Source organism: Phyllostomus discolor, chromosome 2 (assembly GCF_004126475.2).
Source record: "Phyllostomus discolor isolate MPI-MPIP mPhyDis1 chromosome 2, mPhyDis1.pri.v3, whole genome shotgun sequence".
Lineage (NCBI taxonomy): Eukaryota > Metazoa > Chordata > Mammalia > Chiroptera > Phyllostomidae > Phyllostomus > Phyllostomus discolor.
Window position 1 is genome coordinate 181366605 of NC_040904.2, and position 26683 is coordinate 181393287.

Below are 26683 nucleotides of genomic sequence, written 5' to 3' on the forward strand. Positions count from 1 at the left end.
TCCTTGTCTCCCAATCTGTTATCTAACTGACATCCTACTCTTGTCTATATAGATGACAGGAAGGAGTTATTCTTTCAATATAACATTAACCTAAGGGTCTTATATTAGAGACATTATAAAAATTAGTAAGAGCAAGAATGAAAGAGACAAGTGTTAGAAAACCATAGCTAGTACTATTGTCTTAAGCTTCTATTACCTTCATCTTCCAGAGGGTTAAAAGACCTTTCATTTTGCAGAAGAACCTGTTTCAGTTCTTCTAATTCAGCATGTTCCTTGGCATACATTCTCTTCAGGTTTTCCACATGCTGAATCATCACTTCAACTGCTTTACTAACCCGGCTTTCCTAGTAGGGAAAAGAAGAGACACACAAATTTATATTGAAAATATTATTCTTGATACCTAATTAAAAGGTAGCAATTAGAAGCATACATTTATCTTCACTCCATCTCTAAATCCCACTAAAACGATAACGAAGGTTTCTATTAAAAAAAAAAAAAAGACCTGTGTCCACAAGAGCAAATAGAACAGAAGACATAATAGCTATGAAACTTTGAAAGCCTGTTAGAAGGGCTAGTGGTAAATGACTAAAACGTGATAAAGCCGAACCCTAAAATAAGCAGTAAGAAAAGCCTAGAAGCAACCTAGGTGAGCCCTAAAGGATCAGAATTTACTGGCACCTCTGGATTGAAGCTTTGATATGTGAACAGAAGAAATGGTTGAAAATCTATGTAAAAAGTAATTAGATCCACAGATGCCTTCCCATCTTCAAGGTAGCCAAGTAACTACCCCCGTCCTCACCACTTTGGTGAAAAACTACAAAGGTTAAATATCCAGAAAGAGTTAAACAAGAGGGTCTATGGATTGGAGAGTAACAGATAGTTACTAGTGGTTCATACTGAAATGAATTGATTTAAGCAAAAGTCTGTATACATATTGAATAATGAGATACCTAGCCTTACTCCTCCTTCCAGTTCCCACACACTGGTAGCCGGCCTCATACCCTCAAGGCTGGCTGAAGAATTTTCTCTGGGGAATCTAACGTACCAAGATGAAAGTCCTAAAACTCCTGACATATAAAGACTATTCCAGTGAAACATCCTAGTTTGTGTGCAGCACGGGGCCAACAAGAACCTCCCCCACTCTACATACACAGAGCTGCTAGTCAGCCATATAGTGAGTGCATCATTAGATGTTGGAAGGAAGTCTCTAGCACAAAAGAAGAAAATTTTTAAAAAAAAGCAAACTGGTTGAAACAAACCAGAAAAACTAAAACTTCAAGGAAACTATCAATAACTTCAGAGAGTTAAGGATTAGTATTCTATCCATAAAATAAGAATAAGGTATTAGTTTAAAAACATTCTGAGGACAACAATAACAAAAAGTCTGGAAATTAAAAATATGACACAAATTTGACAGAGGAGACGGGGAGGAAATGATGATGGTTTAAAGAAAATGTGAAACTAATATTTAGAAGGGAGAGAGGGTGAATGACGGGAGGCCCTATGGACCTGCATGAAGTTTGTGATGATGAATTTCGAGAGAGCTAGTGAGCACAGAGAGGTGTGATGTTTTCCCCCTATCCAAGTATGAGCAGGTGGAGAAGTGGATTTTCCAAATGAGTGGGAAAAAAAACAAGAGAGGGAAAAGTGTTGAGGGGTTCATGCAATGGAATGAATGTTGTGTTTGACCATAGAATTTAAACTTGGTTAGGAAAAAAGAGAGGTCAACAGCAAGGTGAGAATCAGGGAAAAGGTTTGAGGGAGCAGAGATTGATAGAATAAGTAAATATTCATCTTCACAGTGGGACACTCACAAATACCTGAAACTGAACATAATTCACTAAGCGACAGTATATGCTTGTTACTTAGAGATATGGATATAAATACAAAACAAACCTAGAGAGTTGAGAGTTATTTCTCTTGTACATGAAAAATGGGATAATAAGCCTTATTCTTTACTTTTTAAAATTATGTGCATACATAAATTTAAAATAAAAATATATAAAAGTAAAACAAAGAATATTATTAGATAGTGAGGGGTTACAAAGAACGGGATATTAAAATTGTATAATAAATGATCGAACTACAACTATCACCACAATTGGCCCTGTTGTGACTCCACTGGCTGGCTGTTGTTCTGCATAATGAAAGGTCACCGGTTTGATTCCCGGTACATGCCTGGGTTGCGGGTTCCAAACCCGGCTGGGCCCGTAGGAGAGGTAGCCAAGTTATGTTTCTCTCTCACATTGACATTTCTCTCCCTTTCTCCCTCCCTTCCCGCTAAAAAATAAATAAATAAAATCTTTAAAAAAATAAAACTGTCAGCACTATTCTTATGAAAATGTATTTTGACAAATTTGTTTAGGTATAGATTAAAAACATTTAAGTCTTCTCACATTTGCCTACAAAGAAATTTTGAAATTCCACTTCTCTATGAATAAGTATGCAAAGATGTATTCACAAGGATATTTATTGTAGCTTGTTTATGGTTGAAAAATATCGAGAACATTCTGAAATGATCAAATACAGGGGATTAGTTAAATAATTTATGATCTATTCAACCAACAATAAAATAACAACAAATGTTGGAATTTATATCATGTAGAAATCTACCTATTACCATATGTTGAATAAAAAAGAAGTAGATTATAATATTGTATAAAGGGAATATCTAGAAAAATATTTCAAAAAAATTTTTTTTAAAGATTTTGTTTATTTATTTTCAGAGAGAGAAGGGAGGGAGACAGAGAGAGAGAGCGAAACATCAATGTGCGGTTGCTAGGGGCCATGGCCCGCAACCCAGGAATGTACCCTGGCTGGGAATCAAACCTGGGACACTTTGGTTCCCAGCCTGCACTCAATCCACTGAGCTACACCAGCCAGGGCCAAAAATTTTTTAATGACTGTCACTGGATAATACTATTATGAGAGATTTTCCTTTCTCTCATATGACATTTTTATTCACATAGTCCATTTTCCTGTATTAAACATATATGCCTTATATAAAAAGAAGTGTTTCCTAAATCTTAATCCTAAAATTGTATTCTGTAATCTCAAGAAAAATAATTCTTTTAGTAATTTTATTATAAGTAGAGAAGTAGACACAGGTTACCTGATTGATGGCTCCTAGCATCTCGGCCCTACTGGCCACTCGTGCTGTGCACTGGCTAAGGAACGTTATACTCTTCTCCAGCTTCTTGATGATTTCCTGGGCCTGGTTGTCATCTTCACAAAGAGCTGTTAAAGACTGCACAGGAAGCAATGTATTAAAAAGTATCCAACCCCAAAATCCGGGCAAGTGATGTTGACTCTATGTTGTAAGTGCAGGTGACAGTCAAATCTCAATTTTTCTTGGTGGCGAATGAAAAGCGGCAGCTAAGACCAATCATAAATGGTATTGAAATATTAATATCTTTAATATTAATCAAGTAGACCTATGCAGGGGTTCACAATGTCTTTATATCTATTCTCGATCCCTTCCTTTTTACTTCCCAAATTCACCACTCCCTGTGTATTTATATTTTTCTTCTACAATAGAATGGGATTAATTGGTAATGGTAAAGAAATTATGCTTATAAATGAGTTGACTATATTACGGGAGGGGTGCAGTTTGAACTTTTAAGAAAAGTAATGAAAACACACTGAAATTACATATGGCTCTGACCACTACACTTGCTTTTGCATTGGTGACAAAGCGTGACTGGACTGGCTGTGTGGGTATGCCTTCACCGCCTTATGAATATTTCTCTCCTCAAATTAGCCCTCTTAATGTTTCAACCCAGCTCTATATTTTTGGTGACTTCACAGATGGAAGCATAGTGGTTATTACACTGCTGTGTACTTCACAGAGGGCTGGCCCACCGTCTGACAAGACCCATTCTCTTTTTTTCAGTTAATTAAATGGAAACAGACTTTGATTCTCTTCTTTGAGGTTTAAAATTGATATTATCTCCTATTGCTGAGTTTTCTGCCTACTTTTCTGCCTGAAATCTACTTAAAAATCCAGAGGGAATGCAGAGGACTCATACAACTACTTTAAAAGGCATTTATTGTTTTATTATTTATATTTTCCTATGAGTGAATATTTTTTATTTTATCCTGATCCTGAATTCTTTCCTCCTATTAATTCACACTGGGTTGAGGCAGAGCTTGATACCTGGTGTTAGTTTCAGTCATATAAGTAAACTAATATGCAATTTTGAAAATATTATTAACGACATGACCAAATGTATAGTTCCCAAATGTGATTCTTACCTCCAAAAGCTTTAAACAGTTAGTGATTTCTTTCTTCAAATTTTCTTCTGCCAAGTCACGGGTTCTTTCTTCAAGTTTCACTCTTTTCTCCAAGGTGAACCAGTCACACTTAAATCCCAAAGATAATCTGAGAAATTCAGCCTGTTGTCAAATTAACACAAGTGTGAAGGGTGAAAATTGGAATGGCGAAATATTGGGCTGGCCAAAAAATTCATTTGATTTTTTTCCATAAGATGGTTCTAGTAGCACTTGGTTGTCTTTAAGTTCATTTGAAACAATTTTGTTAGATTGTATTGTGACAGCTGTCATATCAGTGTGCATTTAAAAAAACTTATCAAAATTGGTGAATTTTTGTGTAGCCATTTTAATATAGAAGATGGAAGAAGATGTACAATATTTTTGGCATATTGTGCTTTGTTATTTCAAGAAAGGTAAAAATGTAACTTACAAAAAAGATTGTGCAGTGTATGGAGAAGGTGCTGTGACTGAAAATATCCAAATCAATAAAGTTATTGGTAAAAATAAAAAAAGTGTCTTTTATTTTATGGAAAGAACTAAACAGACTTTTTGTCCAGCCCAATATTTCAGTTTAACACTCAGTTACATGGAGGCATTTCTCTCTCTCGGCGACACAAAGTTGCGTGCACAGACCGCACCTGCACTTTGTCCTTGCCAAACCAGACAGACACCAAATGCATGGCAGCTGTACAAGAGCATGAAGTGGCTGCAGGCAAGTGAGTCTGAAACACTTTTTAAAATTAAAGAATATTTACTTTACACTCACCTCTACCTCCTTCTCATTAGCAGAAATGCTGTAGGATAAGACAAAGAACTTACTTAAACATAATTCAACAGAAAGGCAAAAAATTGTTAGCATGCTATGTGAAGAAGAGCTTACTCACTTGTCACTTTGTTTAAAGTTAACCGATTTCACAGTGGTGACAGGAAGAGAGGAAACAACAGTGTCTGTGAAAAGAACAAAATATTATTTGGTTAAAAAGACTTAACAGCAACAGGTAAAGGCACATTCAATCAAATGTTATGTCCTCTCTCCACTAAACAAGAATGTTTCATTGAAATGTGTCTGAGATGATAACAGGTAATCATGAATTTGCTGAAATACAAGATAATGTTATGCTATGCTACTGGCATCACAATGACTTTAAAGTCACTAGTCCAGACCTCACCATGTGACTAGTCTTTGAAACCTGAAGAGGTCTGAGTCAAGGGACGGCCCAATTCTTCTCTTTGCATTTGAACATTCGTTTGACTTGGTTCTGTGGCTAAATGTACACCTTCCTCTGGTACTCTGGTTCTCCTTTATAGCAACATTATAATAGCAGCAGCAGCGTGAGTAATTGTGATTATAGTAGTAGTAGTAGTAATAGTAATAATACTGATGTCAACAACAGCAACAATGTACATGGTCTCAACCATTCAGTCACAGGTTTACTACATGACAGTCCCACAACAAGGTTCTTTACATGTATACTAATGACACTCTCAATGGAAACTTTGCAAAAAGGAAGAGTAACAACGTCATCAAATCATCTAAAATAAGGATTTTTTTTTTACAGTAGCTAACTTTTATGGGAACTTTTTTGTCAGGCACTTTTCTAAGTGTTTCATACATAATTTATTCAATTCTCTCAGCTAATCTTTTGTGATAGATACTGTCATTATCTTCAGTCCACAGGTGAGGACGCAATCACAGTTTACTTATCACACAGAGATATTTGGGGGAACTAAAGGAAACCATGTACTTGAAGAATTTAGCCAAGTATTCAGCATGTAGTATATTCTCAATAAAGGGTAAAATTTTTTTTTACTCATCTTTCCCACTTTGCGGATTAGGAAATAGAATCAAGGTAAATAACTTTCCAAAGTCACAGCCACCCAGTATAGAGTCTGTGTGACTCCAAAGCCTGAGCTCTGCCCACCATCTCCTCCTCATTATTAGCACTTATTCTTTAACTACTGGTGTGTTACTTTTAGGTGCAGTAATGGAAAAAGATCTCAAAGGACAGTTGAGAACCCACTACCAACATTGATGTGGTTCTTCGTTCACAACAGGGCAGTGGTGCTCAGGGACAGTCAATGGCAACATAAGTGTGGTTTTTTGAAAAAGATACAAATAGAATCAGGCATCACTTTGGTTGGCTAAATCTATCTAGAGATGCAGAACTTGTAGATGCCATGTCTTTACTCAGAAAGATTTCGCCCATAAAAATACCAGCAGGGAATGAAAGTTCACGTGGGGACTGGGAGAGAACATTCCTTACCTCCTGCAACACATTCTTTTCTGTGCCCATCTATTGTTTTTGTTTCCTTTTTGGCTTCCTAAAATCATAAAGAGATTTTATTGTTGTACGTAGAGTGGATATCCTTTGTAACCAATTATTTCCCAACTTCCTGCCCTCCCCTAACTCTACCTGGTCAAAAACACTCTATAGTATTCCAAGAACTGTACTAGGGGTTAAAGAAGAAAACAGGATTAGCTCCAGGGTTGTTTCCAATCTAGCTGCAGCAAAAAGGACAGAAATACATGAAAAACTGCAAGGATGGTACAAATTACCACAAAGCAAAATAGGATTAATTGCCAAATGAATGGGATCTAGCTAAGCAAGTGCTCTGCAGAGGAAAGAGAGAGACACCATGGCCTGAGTAGCACAAAAAGTCTCAGCAGACAAGGAACATGCTGCAGCTTGATGGAGAGGTAAAGTGGGGGCGATCCAGGACTATCACATGCAACAGGTTGTTGGGGAAACTGGCGAAAGCAGCTGCTAAGATTGTGCTATTAGGCTTTGACTCCATATGAATATATTTTAAGGTCACCACCGATCAGCTTTTTCACAAAGATGCCTATACAACAAGAATCTCCATAATAAGAGGGTTGTACTCTGCTGCCTGGACAAGCTAATGGGAAAGCTGTAGGTGTACAAGTCTAAGATACATTGTCTTGGTAGAGCCATTATCCCCTCTTTCTTGAAGACGTTTCTTCCCTTGGTTCTGCTCTCCCCAGGCCTCCCCATCACTACAATACCTCCTCCTCAGTTTGCTCTGCATTGCCTTCTCATACGAGAAAATGAAATCACCAAGAGCTAGCTATCCTCAGTGCTCTCTTCCTGACTGCCAAATCCTTGGAAAAATCTCATCCTCACACTTGGTTCTTTGCTGATAACTCACGAGTGTGTATCTGCTCCTAAAAACCCCATCAGTGAGTTTAAGAAAATGGGTTTATAGCCATATATAAAATCTCCTTCCAGACTGTTGATGTCTCACATCAACCTGAGCACATCAACTTATCTCCAACTGATCTTACTTTACACTGCAAATTCTCTTTTCCTCCCACCCTCCTCTCATCTTATTCTATTGGTACCTCCTCCATGACACCTCTTCTGGCCTCTCCCTGAAGCATTTTTCTGTCATATCACTAATCACACTCTAATTATGCAGTAACTGTTTGTTTCTTCCCCTAATTAGAATGTGTCTTTAAGATGGATATCACTGTTTTAATCAACCTTATTTATTAATGCTTTCATGTATTTGTAAGCCCTCAATTGATATTTAGCTTGTTTTCAGTAGACCCTTGATGAATCAAATGAATGAATTAATGACTCTACTGTGTGACCTTGGACATCACAAGAATGCTTTGGCCTCAACTTCGTTCTAAAATATTGGTGTAATTAAATTACTTTAACCTCTGGCCTCCTGGTGCTCACCACAGGCTGTGTTCTTACACTGCCTGTACAGAAAGAGGAGGCAGAGTAAATCCACCCCATATACACCTCAGCCCAGGCCCTTTGCCTGGTCTGTATTGTGAATGGGGGGACATGGAGAAAAAACAAACAAAAAAATAAAAATAAAAATAAATAAATTACTTTAACTTCATAATGTTTTGAAAGGATAAAATGAGGTAGTGCTTTTAAGAGTATTTTGCCAACTTAAAGGGACAGTCCACCATTGTAATATATTATCACTTTTACTATTAACATGTGTATATTTCCTTACCAGATTTAATATGGGCTTGTCCTCATTCACAGAGCCTTGGAGTGTAATATTCTCATGAGCTGGACTTGTGTCTATGAGAAAACAAAACACACTAAAGAGTTGGGCAACTGTTTCAAGTAAAAGAAGAAGAAAGCAAGGGTAGCGATATGGGCAGACTAGTAAGTAGCACAAGTCTTAACATGTGAGATATAAATTCGTGCTACAGAACCTTAAATGTTCCATGATTCAGAATCAAGACTAGAGGAGCTAAGATTCCCAAGGAAGTGAGCCATATAAGCTTTCCCAGTGGAAATAAACATCTGTATAAATGGCCTTCAAGTAGTCAGGTTATTAATATCTTTTTAAAGCCTGTGGCTGCTTTTTAAAAATCAAACACATTACTAGTTTAATTATAGAAACTGGATGAAGGAAGGATGAATAATTAGTAGCTTAGTAGATTTTTTTATAGCCTGACAAACAGGTTTTTTTAAAATTGCTTATGTAAAGCTGATAACTAAAGATATCCTTCTAAAATATGTATCTTTCTAAATAAAGTGTCATCAAACTAAGAAGCAAAGATTCACTTTTAAGTTATGCCACTTCTTTTTGTAAATTTCCTTTATTTTTTTGTGTATCGTATTTGCATTGTAATGTACTTGATAATGATTTTCCTCTTAACATGATCCATTGTCCTGAATTCAGCCTAGTGCCAGCACAAAAGTTAGCGGCTATGAGTAGGTTTTGTTTCTCTCATTTTAAGAAAAACAGTAGTTGTAGAATGTATTATATTTTTAAAATTTTTATGGAAATAAGAAAATGGTAATCACCTTCTTTAGATGTATAATTTTTTTTTCCTTATGGATATCTTATTTTCATTTTCCTTTAGGTTTTAAGACTGAAATAGACTCAGATGGCCCATAAGTTTAAAAATGTAAAATGTTTCACAGTGAAAATTTTCCCTCCCATCCAGTCCATGCAGAAACCCACTTTTTACTCCCCATAGACAATGTTATTTAGTCTAGCTTTCCAGAGATATTTTATGCATACACAAAACCTTTTTCTTGTCTCTTTTATTTTCACCAGTTTTACATGCAATATATAATATTTTGTACTTTGGTGTTTTTTTTCAAGAGTCAATAGTTCTTTGATATCTTTCCAAGAAAAAAAGATTCTTTATATATGTTTGATGTGATGCATGTAAGTATTTCATTATGTGGATATGCCACTGTGTGGATATTAACTAGTAAATTAATAGTTAACTTGTTTCCAATACTTTGTTATTAGACAATAATACAGTAAACAAATTAAATACATGCATGTGGTATGTGTGTACTTAGATCTATAGACTAAATTCCCCCAAATCAAATTGTTTTTATCATGAGATATGTACATTTAACATTTTGGCAGATATTGGCAAATTCCCTCCATGTTATTTACAATCAGTGGTGCTTCACTGGGAATGGTTGAAAATAACTTTATTTTCAGAGTTAAGTGGCAGAAAGGATCTAACATGCTATCTAGTTAATTCTTTTGCCTCCTGAATGGACCATCACTAACTGGTCTATCTTCTAACCCAATAGATTTTAATTAGGATTCTATAATGTCATAAGCAGGTGATTCCACATCTGACCTCATCAAGACCCAGTCATGTCCAACCACTCTTTGCCATAAAGAAAATTTTGAGACCCATTAAAATATATTGTAATTTTGGCTCTATGGACAGAATTGAAAAAAGATTGTTAACATTATCATATGTAAAGGCAATAGTCATCTCTTGGACATTTTTTCTTCACACTACATCTCCATATTCTTTTATGAAAGAATACTACTGAAGATAGTTACTCTACTAGTGTATAGGTCTGCTTACTGTTGTAGAGTAGAAACTGTACATGAACCCTGAAAGATCTCACCTTTGACTTTCATCATAACAGAATCTGATCTTGTATCCTCCTTATCACGGAGTGATTTACAATCAAGGTCACCAGAAGCCATATTCAAAGTCTCTGATCCAGAATCTATCAACAGGAAGAAACTATTAGCATGAATACTATGCAGAAGTACTTGCTTATGTATTTTTTTTTCATTTGCACACATGTCATCAGGTCGCAGAACACCAAGCTCATAGTTATAATACTACCACTCTATTTTTATATATTTTCCAAGTTCACTCACCACTTTTAGTTACAGTACTTTCAGTAGATGAAGCGTGTACAGGAGATGAGAGTGTGGAATGTACCCTGCCAAAAGAGTAGAGGAAGTATTTGGGGTTGTCCAGAGAAATCTCTTAAAATAAACTGGATATGCATACAAATGCACACACATACAACAGACAGGCAAACCTGGACTGCGGCAGGCTCTCAGAATGCAAGTGTTCAATACCATTCTCCTTAAGGAAAGAAAAAGGGGAAATAAGTTCAACAATTTGACATTTTCCATTCCAGAAAAGAAGTTTTAAGCAAACATTTTCATATAATGTTAAATGAGTCCATATTTACTTTGCTCTTTTGGAGAGGATATGGGGATGGGATGGTACAGGGCAGACTGATATACATACTTCCTCAAAGCTGTACTTGCAAAAAAAATCCAATTTAAGTATATTTACAAGTCTAATATTTATTTAAAGAAAACCTGGTAAATTCTTGTGCAAAACAAATTCTAAACTTAAAGGGCAGATAGAGTTTATTTCACAAAGTCAAGTTTTCTTTAAAGAGAACTTTCTATGTGGGCATATAACATTTGTATTTATGGAAACATTACTCAACCTGAAACTTTTGACCTGGTAATTTTTAAATGGTTCTCAATTTGCTAGACAAATCATACATTTAAAAATTAATCAAATTCTCAAAAAGATCTGAGGGGTGACATCTAAGTCAGCACCTACTAGTTGGTGCTCAGAACAGCTTAACATGTCCCAGGCATCTAGGTGAAGTGTTTGAAAATCAGGAGTTCTTAATTTGGGGAAAACTCTGGGACATTAGGGTTGATTAGCTCACTTATTCTATTCCAAAAAATAGAGAGGGAACATAGGTTTCTCTTTAATAATGAGATTTTCTAATAAGCATATTTTCATTATTACTTGATCTATTTAAGAAAATAAATTAAAATTTAATAGATTGAAATTGAAATTATTTGGACATATCAAAAAGGTACAAAGACAATGCAAAAATGGAGATATTTAAGTCTTCTGTAATCAAACATAAAACTTAATAACTGCCACAACCAAACAGGCTCAGTGGCAAGACGCTGTGTATCATAACACAATATTTAGAATCTTTTCAAGACAGTACTGTTGATAGCTACAGAAGAATAAAGACTTAGCAAGAATTTGCTGAATACGTAGTTATCCAATACAACAACAGCAGCTTATGTCTGTTTAGCACATTAAAATTTACAAAAGCCCTTTTATCTGTCATCTCATTTAATTTTCCAACAACTCTATGCAGTGGGTCTTAACAAGAAAAGATTTATTTATTCAGGTAAGGAAAGTAAAGTCAATGAATAAAGTAACTTCCCAGGAATATTCAGAATGGTGATAACAGCCTGTAAACCTAGATCATACTAAAAGTGGTGTCCCCTCCTCTGTAAACAGAATTGTCTCTGAGATACCCTAACCTAGATGATTGAAATACAAACTTTTTAAATGTTTACCAGATGTTTAGAAAAATCCACAAACTATGCAAAGCAAGATTTTATAGTTAATCTTCCTACATACCAATGTTGGGCAATCATCTCTTTTATTTCATTTCATCTCTGCTTTAAACATCTTTGGGCCAGATTAACAATGCAACTAAAGCCCCTCATAATGTCAGTTTAATTTAATTCAACGACTGTCATCAAAGGCCCACTTGGTGCTGGGAACAGTGACAAAGGCTGGAGACACACAAAAACACAGTCCTTGTCCCAGGGGAGCTTGTAGGCCAGTCAGGAAGACAAACATAAAAAACAAATACCTCATAAATTATAGGCAGCATTCCACAGAGGAAAGTAATATGCAAAGAACAGAACAGAGTGGGGTAATATTTGAATTAAATTTTGAAAGGAAATTGTACCTTATACCCTATAGGCAGTGAAATATTGATGACCCTATCCTTAAAATATTTTAATAAAGTATCCTTAAAAAAGTTGCACTGGTAATTATTACATGCTTATTTAACTACATTCCAATATATATGAGAAAGCTATAAAAATCTAATATCCTTTAGTTTCATTGAATATCATACTTCATAAAAGCCAACAAAGATTGATTCCTTAATAATAAAAAAGACCCTTTAAATACACCATATCATATAAAAATTTGTTGTTATGTGAGGCTTAAAATATCACATATTGTGCTATAATTAATAAAATACATTAAATTTAATAATAATTATATTTCACTAACTAAAAAGCTATTTTTTTCAGAAAGAAACTTGTTGTTATACCTATCAGGGTCAGGGATACTTGTATTTGAATTTAAGAAGTATGAAAGAAAACATAGTTATTTACTATTTAACCCCAATTCCAATATGGGGGTAAAAGTACCCATCATTTCTGTAAACTTTGTTTTAAAAAAGGTCTAATTATTTAGTAACAAAATAATGTATACAGGATAGCAAAAATACAGTTTGCCTCCATTATATTACAAAAGTCTCATGTGTCATGATGCTCTGTATCAGCCTTTTTTGTCCTAAATCTCATATGTAAACATTTTAGTAAAAAGCTTTTTGATAGACATAAGATATATATTGATTAAATAAGTAATAGCTATATGATTTTGCAGAAATGTCATGTATTTGGTAGTCATACATCACTGCATTGTTCTGGAAGAGTTGCTAGGTAAGCAACTGGCTATTGCTCCAATTCATTACTATCTGTAAACCTCACAGATCAGAATACAACCCAATATACAACATATCTCAAAGTGAGATTTTCATCAATTTAGTGTAACAACGTTTTTACCCTTCTTACAAGAATAGCCATACAAAGGAAGATTTTTTTCAGATTTAGGATTATAGTTAGCGAAAGTTGGAGATACAGCCCCTCAGGCTGTGTGCAGGTGGAGAGGGGGTGGAGATAACTCAGCAAAAACTTCCCACAACTCTGCTCTTTTTTTCCAGCTTCAAAATCACCCCTGTTCAAACCAGCACCCTGGAGCTATAGGATAACCTAACCCACACACAACAACTGTGAGTCCTGGACAGATTATGAAAAAGATCATCTACTGGATGCATTTTAAAACCAAGGAAAATAAATTGACTAAAAGCAAGAAAAAGACAGTTCAGACGAGGGACTTACTTATAAAGGAGACAGCTCAAATCAATGAGTCCAACACATGCCAATGCGACAGCATAGAGCAGGAAGAATGTTCTTCCTGTCCAAGCTATTCAAATACCGACCTGCATAACATTTACATAAAAATCCATGGTTCAGCCCATTCACCTTTGACAGTGAGAGTCTAATATAGGGTGGGGTGGCCAAGGTGCTCATGGAACAAAATGAGACATTCTCCCATGGGCTGGGTCAGCCAATGCAGGTGTCTCTCTCTCTCTCTCTCTCTCACACACACACACACACACACACACACACACACACACACGGCAGTATTGTTTCCATATTTAGATAGAAAATATGAAGAACTGTAAAAAATAACTTTCAAAATATTACTAAGGGCATTGAATAGACCCAGATAATACCCCCAGGTTATTTTATTTTTGGTCTTCTAGATGAAATGTTACTTTCTAGATTTTATGATCGGAAACCCTTCCAGTCATAAACTTTGATGTTACCAACTTTTACTATTAGATCTATTTTAAACAACTGATGCTATGCAAATAAATTAATAGGATTTTTCTGAGAAAAACAAAAAAAATTGAACAAAAGACATCTACACAGACTTATTTCATTCTCACTTGAAAAAAAATCCCCTTGACTTCAGTGTTAGTTTCAATATGCCAAAAAAAAAAAAAAAAGGGAGGAGGAGGAGAATGTAAAATTGAATGTCAAAAGAATACAGCTGCTGTAACCTAAACAAAACTAAATTGCCTCACAGGATTTTTTTTTCCAATTCCTAACTAAAAGGACACCACACCCTCAGGTCTACAGGACACACCCACTACTGTGAGGTTTATTTATAGTACAGTTATCAATCAACTTCTACCTGTTCCAATTTTGCAGCTGGCAATGTTATTTATTCTCCAAGGTTACTAATGCTGCACCCACCCACAGCATGAGAGAACAGAACAGGATAGACAATAGCCAGAAACTCTTCTGAGATCTTTTAATATTAATTCTGCCCTTTGCCTCACAAATCACCTTCTCCTAGTGACAGTAGATCTTAGACAAAAACATGTTATAACATGAAAGAGACCACAAAGAAATGGCAAGACACTTAACATCTGCTGTATATGATTTTTTTAACAGCCAAAAGAAAAACAAAAATTCATCTTTATATCCCCTGACCTGTGACAAGATATTCTCTGAGCTTCACACTGCTGATAATTCTGATTCTGGGTGATAGCTACAGCTGTTTCCCGAGTGTTTACTATGAGCTATGTATTTTACATGTTATAGCAGTGATTTTCAACTTTTTTAATCTCATGGCACACATAAACCTCTAAAATTCTGTAGCATACCAAAAATATATTTTTTGCTTCTTTGACAAAAAAATAGGTATAATTCTGATTCATTCACACCAGATGGCTAGTGTATTTGGCTGTTGTCATTTTCTTATTTGACAGTCTCAGGGAAAAGAGGTCAGTGCCCCTGACTAAATAGTCTGGTAGTCAGTTTTAAAATTCTTGTGGCACACCAGTGTGCCTGCCGCAGCACACTGGTGGAAGATCGCTGTGTTAGAGTGGGGTCAGGTCTGGGACTGGAGTAGATAGAGGCGAGAATCAGTTGAGTTCTCAGAGAAATTCTCATGAAACTTCTTAGTTCTTGGAGTGTTTGGGGACACACACAGGCACCTTACTGTGTCCAGCTTTGCAAACATCTAGAAACCCTTTGGTTGCTATTCAGACTCAGTGGCAGGAACAGTGAAGGAGGAAAGGGAGACAGACTATAAGGAGAGGCAGCTGGGCCCCAGAGAGAAACTGCCACGAGTGAGAAGAACTGAGGAAGTGGGCACTACGTACAGCTGGATCTGGCTACTGAGGGAGCAATGACACTGGATTCTGGGAGACTGTGTTCTGACCACTGTCTCCCAGCCCTGCTGGGTTACCAACTTTGCTTGAAAAGCAGAGAATGATTTTAACCACCATATCACAAAGAGTCTACAACTAACACCACAGAAGGGCCCTGCTCTGACCAGGGAGAAGTCACCAAAGGCCCCAACACAGACTTTGAAGGAAGTGAGCAGCGGAGTGGGCAGGGCCTGTGGGCAGAGAGGACGACGAACAGAAACGCTGCAGAAATGGGAGTGCTGACACCAGCTGTCTTTCCTCCCAGTCTCTCAGGAGGTAAAGTGTCCTTCTCTGGGATTTGCTAGTTGGCGAGGCCTGGAGGACACTGGGATATATTGGTGTACACCCCTAGAGAGTCTTGAAAATGTTAAGAAGGGACCCAGTGAAAACAAAAAAGCCCTCCTGTTTATCATTAAGGGGAGAAACAGCACCAAGATTTGTGTTCCTTCTAAATATGACCTACTTGTTTTGTTTCCATAGACTGGTTAGGCCAGAACTTCATTGTGGCAGATATATATATATGTTTGTGTATATATAATATATGTATCAGTGTGTGGGTCTATTTGAATCCTCAGAAGAATCCTGCTAAATAATATCTCTATTTCACATAGGAAACATATAGGGAGCTGTTCCACATGGTGTGGAAATGTAGCTCAGCACCCATGTGGAAAACCAGTGGGGAGCAAGTGGCATTCAGGACCATACCCACGGAAAGGTTTTCCCATGGGAAACTGGGCCTGCATTGTACCTAGGCTGCTATGAGACTTGCTTTTGCTAAAACTCCCTCACCCTGAATTGAGGTAGCAAGTGCTTACTGTAACTTCCTAAAGTCTGAGCTAAACCTCCCAAGAATGGAGTGTGACCAGTTCAACCACCTTTCCCCCTGATCTGCAGCATCTTTCTCTTTGAAGTAGTTAGCAACATTCTTTCCTTTGTTATCTGTAAAAGGTAATCACTTGCAGTGAACCTGTGCATAGTAAATGAGGACCATCCTCAATGTAATGTACCCAGAGAAGCAGTAAAAGCCTGTCCAGGCGGGGGTTGGGGGTTGGGTCTCTTTCTCTCTCTCTCTCTCAGAGTGCAACCGTGCTGTCCCTTTTTCTCCACAGGACTTCTGTAGTCTGTGTGTATTTGTTCATAGCAGCCACAACACACATGGATCCTGCCGGCCAGGGTTCACATCAGAAACAACCAAATTGAGAGAGGTTAAGCCACTTGTCCAAGTTCACATAGCTAAAAAGTAACAGAGTCAGTCTTAAGTACAGACCTGTTTGATTCCAAAGCTTTTGCTAAGTGGCTAAAAATTTTAAGTCCTTATGGGAAAATTTCAGGTAGACACAAGTGTAGATAGAATAGAATATTAAACCTTTGTGTACAATTATTCAGACTCAACAATATTCAACCTATGCCCAATCTTGTTTCACCTATACTATAACCCACTAAACCCACTCCGCATTGTTTGAAGCAAATCTCAGAAGTCACAAACATTTCTTCCACATATATTTCAGTCTGAATCTTGAAAAGAGAGGAACTGGAAATGACTGATTGTCTTCTTTCTTCTTTACACTAAAATATCCCAAATAAATGAATTTCACTGGGTCAGTAAAGTAGCTCTATTATCCCCAAGAATGTCCCAAATGGGGCCCCAAATTATGGGATATTCTCATTAGAGTTCTTTGCATACCCAGATACCCTTTTATGAATACTGATGTAAACTTTTATCTCACACTTTGCTTTCCAAGTAAGAGATTAAAATATAGCTTCCTCTGTGAATATGGGAAAGAAATAAATAAACCTCAGGTTCTCAGGAACCCCAGTCTAGAGAAAGGAGTCAGAAAGTGAGAGTGCAAGGCTATCACTTCAACAAGTTCGTTGAGCGTTCACTCTCAATGTCTTCAATAGGCCCTGAAGGGGGGACAGAAAATAATCAGTAAGTGGGCATTCAACAGATATTCATGGGGAAGCCGCTGTTCACCAAAATCATGTAGGGAGCTTGGTGCACATGGCTCAATGGCCCTAGAATATAGGTGACAATGAGGGGAGGACAATGAGTTACTGGGGCTTAAAAGAAGTTATATTTTGATAGCTAGTGATACTGAGCATCTTTTCATGTGTCTCCGGATCCTCTGTATGTCCTCCTTGGAGAAGTGTCTGTTCAAGTCCTTTGCCCATTTTTTAAATTGGGTTGCTTGTCTTCTTAGAGTGAAGTCGTGTGAGTTCTTTATATATTTTGGAGATTAAACCCTTGTCTGAGGTATCATTGGCAAATATGTTCCCATATGGTTGGCAACCTAAGTGCCCGTCAGTAAATGAATGGATCAAAAAACTATGGTACACTTACACAATGGAATTCTATTCAGCAGAAAGAAAGAAGGAGCTCCTACCCATTGCAACAGCATGGATGGAGCTGGAAAGCATTATGCTAAGTGAAATAAGTCAGGCAGTGAAAGACAAATACCATATGATCTCACCTTTAACAGGAACCTAATCAACAAAACAAATAAACAAGTAAAATATAACCAAAGACACTGAAAGAGAACAGGCTGACAACGACCAGAGGGGAGAGGGGAGGGAATTTCAGGGGGGAAGGGTTTACAAGAACAAGAATAAAGGACACATGGACAAAACAAGGGGGAAGGGTGGAAATGGGAGGGAGGTGGGGAGGGCTGGGATGGGAGTAAAAGGCAGAAAACTGTACTCGAACAGCAATGAAAATAAATAAATAAATAAATAAATAAAATAAGTTATGTTTTCCTGAGTGGGATAATTGAGAAGTGAGGAAACTGAGGCCTGAAAGACATGACTTTTCCACAGTTACACAGATACATAACCGGGGAAAAACCTGATCTCTTGACTTCTAAAGTATTGTCATTTCCACCTCAAGTAGCACTAGAGATGCTTGACTGTAAACATTTCTTACTGCCACAAGAAAGGTTTTGTAGAATCATTGGCTTTTGAAATGGGCCTTGACAGTCAAATAGAACTTGAGAAATGGAGATGTGTACAGCATTTCTGGGTAAATAGCATAAACAGGTCTGTGTGACATATTCTGACAGCATAAACTACTTAGTTTGCCTGACATGTAGGCACAAACCAGGCCATGAGGAGGAAAGGATGGAAAGTGAGGCTGTGACCAGGTCAGAAAGGGGGTTAATGTCAGTTTGTTATGTTTCTTATGAAGGCTCTCAAGAGTAACAAAAATTCTATAGTTTGAAGCCTAAGAGTTTAAGAAAACAACATGATTTATAGGTCACTGGGATGAACACAGATTATGTTTTTATACTTTTTAATCTTATATTTCATTCTAATTCCTTGGATTTATTATTAATGAGGATGTTTAGAAAGGCATTTTCTAAGGAGAGCTTTGTATTTGTTTAAGAGATAGGCGTGGGGGCCTGAAGGTGTGAGAGCCAGGGATTTACTCAAGGAGCAGGTGTGAGGAAGTGAAGTGTGCCAAGAACAGGCAGCGTAGATTCTTCAGTGGATCAGAAACCTGGAAAAGGAATGATGAGAATTGGTGGTAACAGCCACAAAGTGCAGCCCTAGTTCCTGGGGACTGTAGAGAAAAACAGCACAGAATACAACATGGAAACCAATACGCCTCCCCAGGAGTATCTCATAGGAGTTTCTATTATGATCTCTTTTAGATTCTGTTTCATAATAGGTGTCAATACCATAGGCGAAACAACTGAGTCACATATTCTAATGAGAGTGGATTAGGAGTTCCTTTTAGATACATAAACCGGAATATTTCTTAGCTGAAAAACTACCTTCAAGGTAACTATGAGTAATTATTATGATTAAAAATGTCTAAATTTGGTATTCTAAGGGGGGACAGTGAGAAAGTCTTATCTTTTGAAGCTACAGAAACCTGAATTTGGATTTCATGTTTTCTACTTACTAGTTGAGTAACCTTGGGCAAGTTATCTAACCTCTCTGAACTTTACTGTGTCATCTGTAAAAGTAGAGGATAGCTTCCATCAACATGGAGAGGATTAATAACATGGCATGTAGAAATGCTTTCCTATGAAGTACCTGGTATACAACTGGTGTTTGTTTTTCCCCCTTCTTGGTGAAATCAGTGCCAGGTGAAAGGAAAATTACTAATAACCAAACATTCTGTAAGTTTCCCAAATATCCTGTAAGCTTCCAAGTTTAACTTCCTTTATTAAAACTTTACAAGAGCTGCTAATAGCCAAATAGATTTATTTTCATTTTCTTTCCTCTTCTAAGCTACTGAGTGGGATGGTTACTAAGGAACAGAGAAATGTCAGATACATACATTTAAAAGGAAGAATGAGACCAACTTGCATAACTCAGTGTAAGGAGAAAAAATAGTCCCTTTTTTAAAATGAGAAAAAGATCTCGGTAGACATATCTGTAAAGAAGATACAAATGGCCAACAAGTATGTAAAAAGATGCTCAGCACCACTTGTCATTAGAGGAATGCACAGCAAAACCACAATGAGATACAACTTCACACCCACTAAGATGGCTATGACCAAAAAAGACAAGTGTTGACAAGGATGTGGTGAAAATTAGAATCCTCATACATTACTGGTGGGAATGTAAAATGATGTAGCCACTCTGTAAATCTGTTTGAATTTCTTTAAAATGTTAAATGTAGAGTTACAATATAATGCAGCATTCTACTCCTAGATATATATGTGTGTGTGTATGTGTATATATACAACTATATCTATATACATTCCAGAAGAATTGAAAACATATGTTTATACAAAAACTTATATAGGAATGTTCACCGTAGCATTATTCATAATAGCCAAAAGTAGAAACAACCCAAATGCTCATCAACTGATGAATGGGTAAACAAAATGTGGTATATTCATACACTGAAATATTACTCAGTTAAGGAAAAAGAGTCAAATACTTATAACACAAATTAACCTTGAAAACATGCTAAATGAAAGAAGCCAAGCACAATAGATCACATATTGTATTATTCTACTTACATGAGAGATCAAGAATAAGCAAATCTATAGAGACAGAAGGTAGGTTAGTGATTTGCCTAAGGATGAGGGCTTGGGGGAGGAGGGAATTGGGATGGACTGCTAAGGGGTATAAATGTTCTTTTTGGGGTGATCAAATGTGTTTAAATTGAATGTGGTGATGATTGTACAACTCTGAATATATTTAAAAGCATTCAATTGAATAATTTAAATTGATGAATTGGTTGGTATATGAATTATATCTCAATAAAGCTGTTTTTTAAAAAAGGAAGAATGATGGACGATCATATCCTGAAACAGAACTGTATGCTCCATTTGACTGAGAAGCTCCTGAGGCTCAGGTTCAGACTGTAGACCACGGAAGGAGCTCAAGACATAGCTTCATGATCTGGGGAGCTGCCTGAGTGATCTTTAGTGTTACTCTCTTCTTGGGTGGAAAAGTACCATTAGCACTTCACTGCAGCAAAGGATGCCCTCTGGGCATTGTTCTACTTTATGATTTTTTACAAAGTACCAGCACCTCAAAAAACTAGGCTTGAGCTTAATTCTTAGAGAGCCAGTCGATAGGACTTAAGACTTCTTAAAGTTGTTAGTGAATTTAAGTGTCAAACCAGCCTTTCTCACAAACAAAAAGTTCAGCACACTTCATCAAAATCTTCTTTTGGCTATTTATCTTTGAGTTTTTATAACACAGGTGGTAGAATAACCCCAAATGACTGAATTTTAATTTCCTGCCATCAAAGGTTGACATTTCTTATGCATTTGAGTTCTGTGGTACGACTCATACTTGCTATAAAAGTATCCATAATCCATCTGACCCTTGAACAATGCAGGGGTTAGGGACACCAGCCACCTATTCAGATGAAAATATTAATATAACTTACGTCACCAGTATTTTTTTTTAAAGAATACCCATAGAAGAGCACCAGGATATAGTAGTTCTAAAAACAAGTTAAAAATATACTCTAATACTCACTCCCATACTTAGGTCATTATTCATCCTGATGCAACTGGAAAGATCTGTTCCAGGGTGGGGGCCAGTTGTAGGTCCTGGGAACCTGTCAACAGAAAGTCAAGTTCCTTACTACAGGTGGGAAAATTGCAGATTTCAGCAGATACCCAACTACAACATAGTTCTCCTACCCAGCTTTACCAAATTTCTAATTACGTTCTATGGATCGATGGATTAAGTGAGACATAATTTGAGAGAGCTCCATTATGTAGAGAGAGGTTACAAAGCCCAGAGAATGGAGCCAAAAATGAAAATGAAGAATTTGCAATTCAAAGCCTTGCTTCCTCATCCTCAATACAGAACAGAAATTTCACTGGGGCGGAGAGTGCTCATAAACTCCACTGACATTTCTGAATGTCATATTTCCTAGGGAAGATCAGTCTGTTTACTGAGAATGGTGAGTGAGTCCAGAAGAGCTTCAGGGGAGGATGGGTGTGAGGGCAGATATGGATTGCCAAAGGCTTGAGAACCCTGAGTGCAAAGGAACAGATAGATGTACAGTATAATCAAAACCTATCTGAGTAAGTTAACTTAGCAGTATATAGTATCTTTCTAAAAACTGAGAAGCATCTCAGGTAGCCTAATTTGTCTCTCACATTTCCAAAGGCATATTATGAAAATCAAAAGAGTAAGAAAACTGCACTTCAAGAAAACTATAGAGACATTTTTTGTTTTAAAACTGTCAATGTTTAGAAAGTTGGAGAATTTGTACAATAAAGATGTTATTATCTCAGGATATGAAAATATAACTGATTAAAAGGTTAGGCCACCTGTGAAGAGAAGGGTAGGCATATTTTGCCCTTTTAACTTACAACAGGGTGGTGATTGTGGGAGTGGAGAGTTGGGGGTGTGAGGAGAGGTAGGAAAGGCTATGGGGGAATTAATGGTGATGGAAGGAGACTTGACTTGGGGTGGTGAGCACATAATACGGTGTACAGATGATGTGTTGTAGAATTCTATATCTGACACCTGTATAATTTTGTTAACCAGTGTCACCCCAATTAAAAGGAAAAAACAACAACCCCCAAAACTTACTTGTATGTTCTAGTCACATCCAAAGCACCATCCTCTATTTTTCTATATTTGGGCCTTTTGTGTGAAGCATGGATTCGGTTAGCTACACACGAGAACGGTGTCAATGACAGTCTTGGAATCGGCGTGAGACTATCCAGATGCAAGGCATCTGTAGAAAAGAATGAAAACAGAAATTTATTTTTGGTTTACACTAATTTATATATTTTCTTTTTTGCTTGAGAGATTGGATTATGTCTGAAAAAGCAGAGTTAATAGAAATGAGTTAATAGAAATGTCAATTCATTTCAATTAACATTTTAACATAACCTTCCGCCCCCTGATGCCTAGTAATATTGGGTAGAAATGCCAAAGCTTTTATTTTTTAAGCAGAGAGGAAGAGGTTGAGGTAGGGACAGGAAACTCTTGTCTACTGAGTAGGTAGAGGGGTTAACAATCTGCAACAAGAGGACAAAATATGTTTTGGTAAATAAAGTTTTATTGAAACACGCCTATACTCATTTGTTTAATATTGTCCCCTGGTGCTTCTGTGCTACACCAGCAACACCTGAAATATTTACTATCTGGCCCTTTACAGAAACAATTTACCATCCCAGAAGAGAAAACAGTTAGACACTGGGATGGGAACATGTCACAGTACCAAACTGTTTTTGTTTCTTTTAATCACTATAGGAAGAAGGAACAAACCTAGGCGTTGAGTCAATCACAAATTTCTAGTTCAAATTCTGGCTCTGTCGCACACCAGTTGTGTACTTTTGGACAAATAACTAAACCACTCTGAGTCTCCCTTTACTTACCTATACAGTGACACATGAGCTTAGGCTAATTACTAACTCAGTGTTCCTTATATTTAAAATGGGAAGTCATAGGGATGTGCTGAGGGTTAAATGAGTTAATAAACATGTTAAGAGCAGAGAACAGTGCCTGGCATGTAGTAGTGCTTTCACAGTTGTTGTGTTGCTGTTGTCACTGAGTGAGTGTGAGTAAAGTCATCTCTTTAAAGCACTGAGCTATTGTCATTGGTAGTGGTGGCAGTTTTCCCTTCTGTAGCTGAAACGATCCACAAGTCACTCTTCCTTTTCTTTCCCTCTTAAATTTATTTTGATAATCATCCCCTTCCTTTTGTCATTTCCAAGCCAGCCATTAACTTTTACTTTCAAACACGAGTTGTGACAAGAGATGTCACTGCTTTGAGCATTCCATAAGATAAACCTCATTATCTTTAGCTGAGCATTGAGTAGTGGCTCACAATGTGACCTACAACCTGCTCCACACTAAATTCTGCTGAATCCCAACCCAACTCCTCTTTTTCCAAAATGACTTGTCCAGCTTTGACTCTTCTTCTAACACTTAGAGCTTTTGCATCCTTCTGGGTTTGGTTATTTTTCCCCTCATTTTCATTCTCCCCAGTTAGAATAGTTTTCCCATGAGTTTTACTTTTCCAGATGCAACCCACCTTTCAAGGCCTGGTTCAACTCTCATTTCTTTTTTGGAGACTTCTCTGAGCCCAATAATCTCTGAGTTATTTTAGGACTTATTCTCTGTTATACATAACACAGCGCCTTGCATAGAGTGGGTGCTCAAATATAAGTTGATTGACTGAATTCAAGGATAAATATCCAAGTATTCAACAATTCTTCCTATACAAATAAAATAGTGATTAATTATTTTCCCTTTTGAAAAGAACCTTAACCCAGATATGTTGGATAAGGTGTAGGAGAGGGGCTATCCAGGCTTACCCAGCAGAGGTGAGTACCAGCATGTATGTTTGAAGGTCAGGGGTGTCTGATGTATTCTTGGTTCTTGAGTACTACACTGTTTATGGCAACACAGCTTCTGAAAAGAAAGTCAAGTAGTACTAGCTATTTGAAGGGGTGTAACATAGCATATTTTATAATCAACTCTCTTCATGTCCAATGGTAAAATATCACTGGTCTCCAATAACCTTGCAAGAGAGGTCAGTAAAAAAAAATTAAGGATGCCATATAACAAAGCTTTCATGCCTTTGATCAAAAGGCATTTCTATGCTTAAAATATAATTGTTATTAAAAATCACAGTTCAATAATTTAACAGAAAGATAACATCATCAATTCCCAGTAAAGTGACACTTTCATATAAACAAATGCTTTGAGGAAAGAGGGATGGGCGAGGAGAAGTTTTAGATATGTTATTCTTCTTCATAATACTGCAATCAAAAATTTGTATAGAGTTGCATTTTTTTTGTTTTTTAAGATTTTATTTATTTATTTTTAGAGAGGGAAGGGAGGGAAATAGAGAAAGAGAGAGAAACATCAATGTGCGGTTGCTGGGGGTTATGGCCTGCAACCCAGGAATGTACCCTAGCTGGGAATCAAATCTGCAACACTTTGGTTCGCAAGCCCGCGCTCAATCCACTGAGCTATGCCAGCCAGGGCTGCAATCAAAATTTTTTAAATATTGGAAAATGGTGGTCAAGATGGAGGCATAGGTAAACATACCTTACTTCCATATACAACTATAGCAAAAAATACAACTAGATTACAAAACATATGCTGCCCAGCGTTGCCAGAAAGTTGAGCAGTGTGGAAGTACAAAGACTAAGGATTTAAAGAAGCCACATTCATCCAGAGACGTAGGAGGGGCAGAGACACAGGGAGGCACAGACAGGTCCCACACCCATGTGTTGTGGATAAAAACTGGGATGGATACCTCAGGAGTGAGGGATCCCAGCCCTAGGCCAGACCACCCAACCCAAGGTTCCAGCTCCAGGAAGATAAAGTCCCCATAACTTCTGGCTGTAAAAAACAAGTGGGGGTTGGAGTGGCAGAATAAACTGTGGGATTCTCAAGAGACTCCTCTTATAGAGCCTGCAAACCAACTTAGGACTCATGCAGATCCACCCTCTGGGACTCAGCAACAGGGCAACAGCTGGAAGAGCACCAGTGGCATATGGGGAGAAAGTGAAGTGTAGGTGCTGGGAGATGGCTTCCTCTGAGGCAATACTCCAGAGCCCAGGCAGCAGCATTGTCCCCTCTGTGAGTCCTCCCACACACAGAGCAACAGAGTGATGACACAGGTTCTCCAACCCTGGTGATTACATAAGGTTCCACCCCAGATACAACTTAACAAGTGCCTTTTCTACAATAGGCCACACTACTAAGACAGGGAGTCAAAGCAGCTCTACCTAACACACAGAAACAACCACAGGGAGGCTGCCAAAATGAGAAGACAAAGAAATATGGCCCAAATGAAAGAACAGAACAAAACCCCAGAATAAGAAGTAAACGAAATGGAGATAAGCAACTCATTAGATGCACAATTCAAAACACTGCTTATCAGGACGCTCCAGGAACTCACTGGGAATTCAATGGCATAAAAAAGATGCAGGCATGAATGAAGGTTGCATTAAGTGAAATAAAGACAAATCTGCAGGGAACCAACAGTGGAGAGGATCAAGCCAACAATCAAATGATTTGGAACACAAGGAAAGAAAAAGCATTTAATCAGAATAAACAAATGGGACCTCATCAAAATTAAAAGCTTTTGCACAGCTAAGGAAAACAGTATCAAAATAAAAAGAGAACCAACTGTATGGGAAAACATATTTGCTAATGATACCTCAGACAAGGGTTTAATCTCCAAAATATATAAAGAACTTACGCGACTCCACTCTAAGAAGACAAGTAACCCAATTAAAAAATGGGCAAAGGACTTGAACAGACAATTCTCCAAGGAGGACATACAGAAAATCCAAAGACACATGAAGCGGTGTTCAATATCGCTAGCCATCAGAGAGATGCAGATTAAAACCACAATGAGATACCACTTCACACCAGTCAGAATGGCCATCATAAACAAAGCAACAAACAACAAGTGTTGGAGAGGATGTGGAGAAACGGGGTCCCTAGTGCACTGTTGGGACTGCAGACTGGTACAACCATTATGGAAAGCAGTTTGGAACTTCCTCAGAAAACTAAAAATGGATCTGCCTTTTGACCCAGCAATTCCATTGCTGGGACTCTATCCTAAGAACACTAAAACACCAATACAAAAGAACCTTTGCACCCCGATGTTCATAGCAGCACAATTTACAATAGCTAGGTGCTGGAAGCAAGCTAGATGCCCATCAGTAAATGAATGGATCAAAAAACTATGGTACATTTACACAATGGAATTCTATACAGCAGAAAGAAAGAAGGAGCTCATACCCTTTGCAACAGCATGGATGGAGCTGGAAAGCATTATGCTAAGTGAAACAAGCCAGGCAGTGAAAGACAAATACCAC

The 26683-nt window shown here is 37.3% G+C and overlaps 1 protein-coding gene and 1 non-coding gene across 5 annotated transcripts in view; one reads left to right on the plus strand and one right to left on the minus strand.

Moving 5' to 3' along the window:
• The window catches only part of IRAG2 (inositol 1,4,5-triphosphate receptor associated 2), a 42813-nt gene that overhangs the window by 6014 nt on the left and 10116 nt on the right, over window positions 1-26683 (minus strand). For 2 of the 4 annotated variants that reach the window (XM_036019247.1, XM_036019245.1), the window contains exons 4-16: window positions 24158-24254; window positions 22422-22569; window positions 21351-21432; window positions 10584-10630; window positions 10417-10481; window positions 10155-10259; window positions 8266-8336; window positions 6537-6594; window positions 5157-5220; window positions 5039-5066; window positions 4255-4395; window positions 3113-3247; window positions 197-344 (exon numbers count right to left, since the gene is read on the minus strand). In XM_036019247.1, coding sequence (XP_035875140.1) covers window positions 197-344; window positions 3113-3247; window positions 4255-4395; window positions 5039-5066; window positions 5157-5220; window positions 6537-6594; window positions 8266-8336; window positions 10155-10259; window positions 10417-10481; window positions 10584-10630; window positions 21351-21374 — 886 coding nt within the window. In that variant the 5' untranslated portion in view covers window positions 21375-21432; window positions 22422-22569; window positions 24158-24254. Of the gene's footprint in view, window positions 1-196; window positions 345-3112; window positions 3248-4254; window positions 4396-5038; window positions 5067-5156; window positions 5221-6536; window positions 6595-8265; window positions 8337-10154; window positions 10260-10416; window positions 10482-10583; window positions 10631-13518; window positions 14199-21350; window positions 21433-22421; window positions 22570-24157; window positions 24255-26683 lie in introns of those variants that run through there. The other 2 variants (XM_036019246.1, XM_028532757.2) reach the window with 2 other exon arrangements.
• LOC114514272 lies at window positions 7960-8091 on the plus strand. Its single transcript, XR_003685995.1, has one exon. It is a non-coding gene; the product is annotated as a small nucleolar RNA SNORA51 (small nucleolar RNA).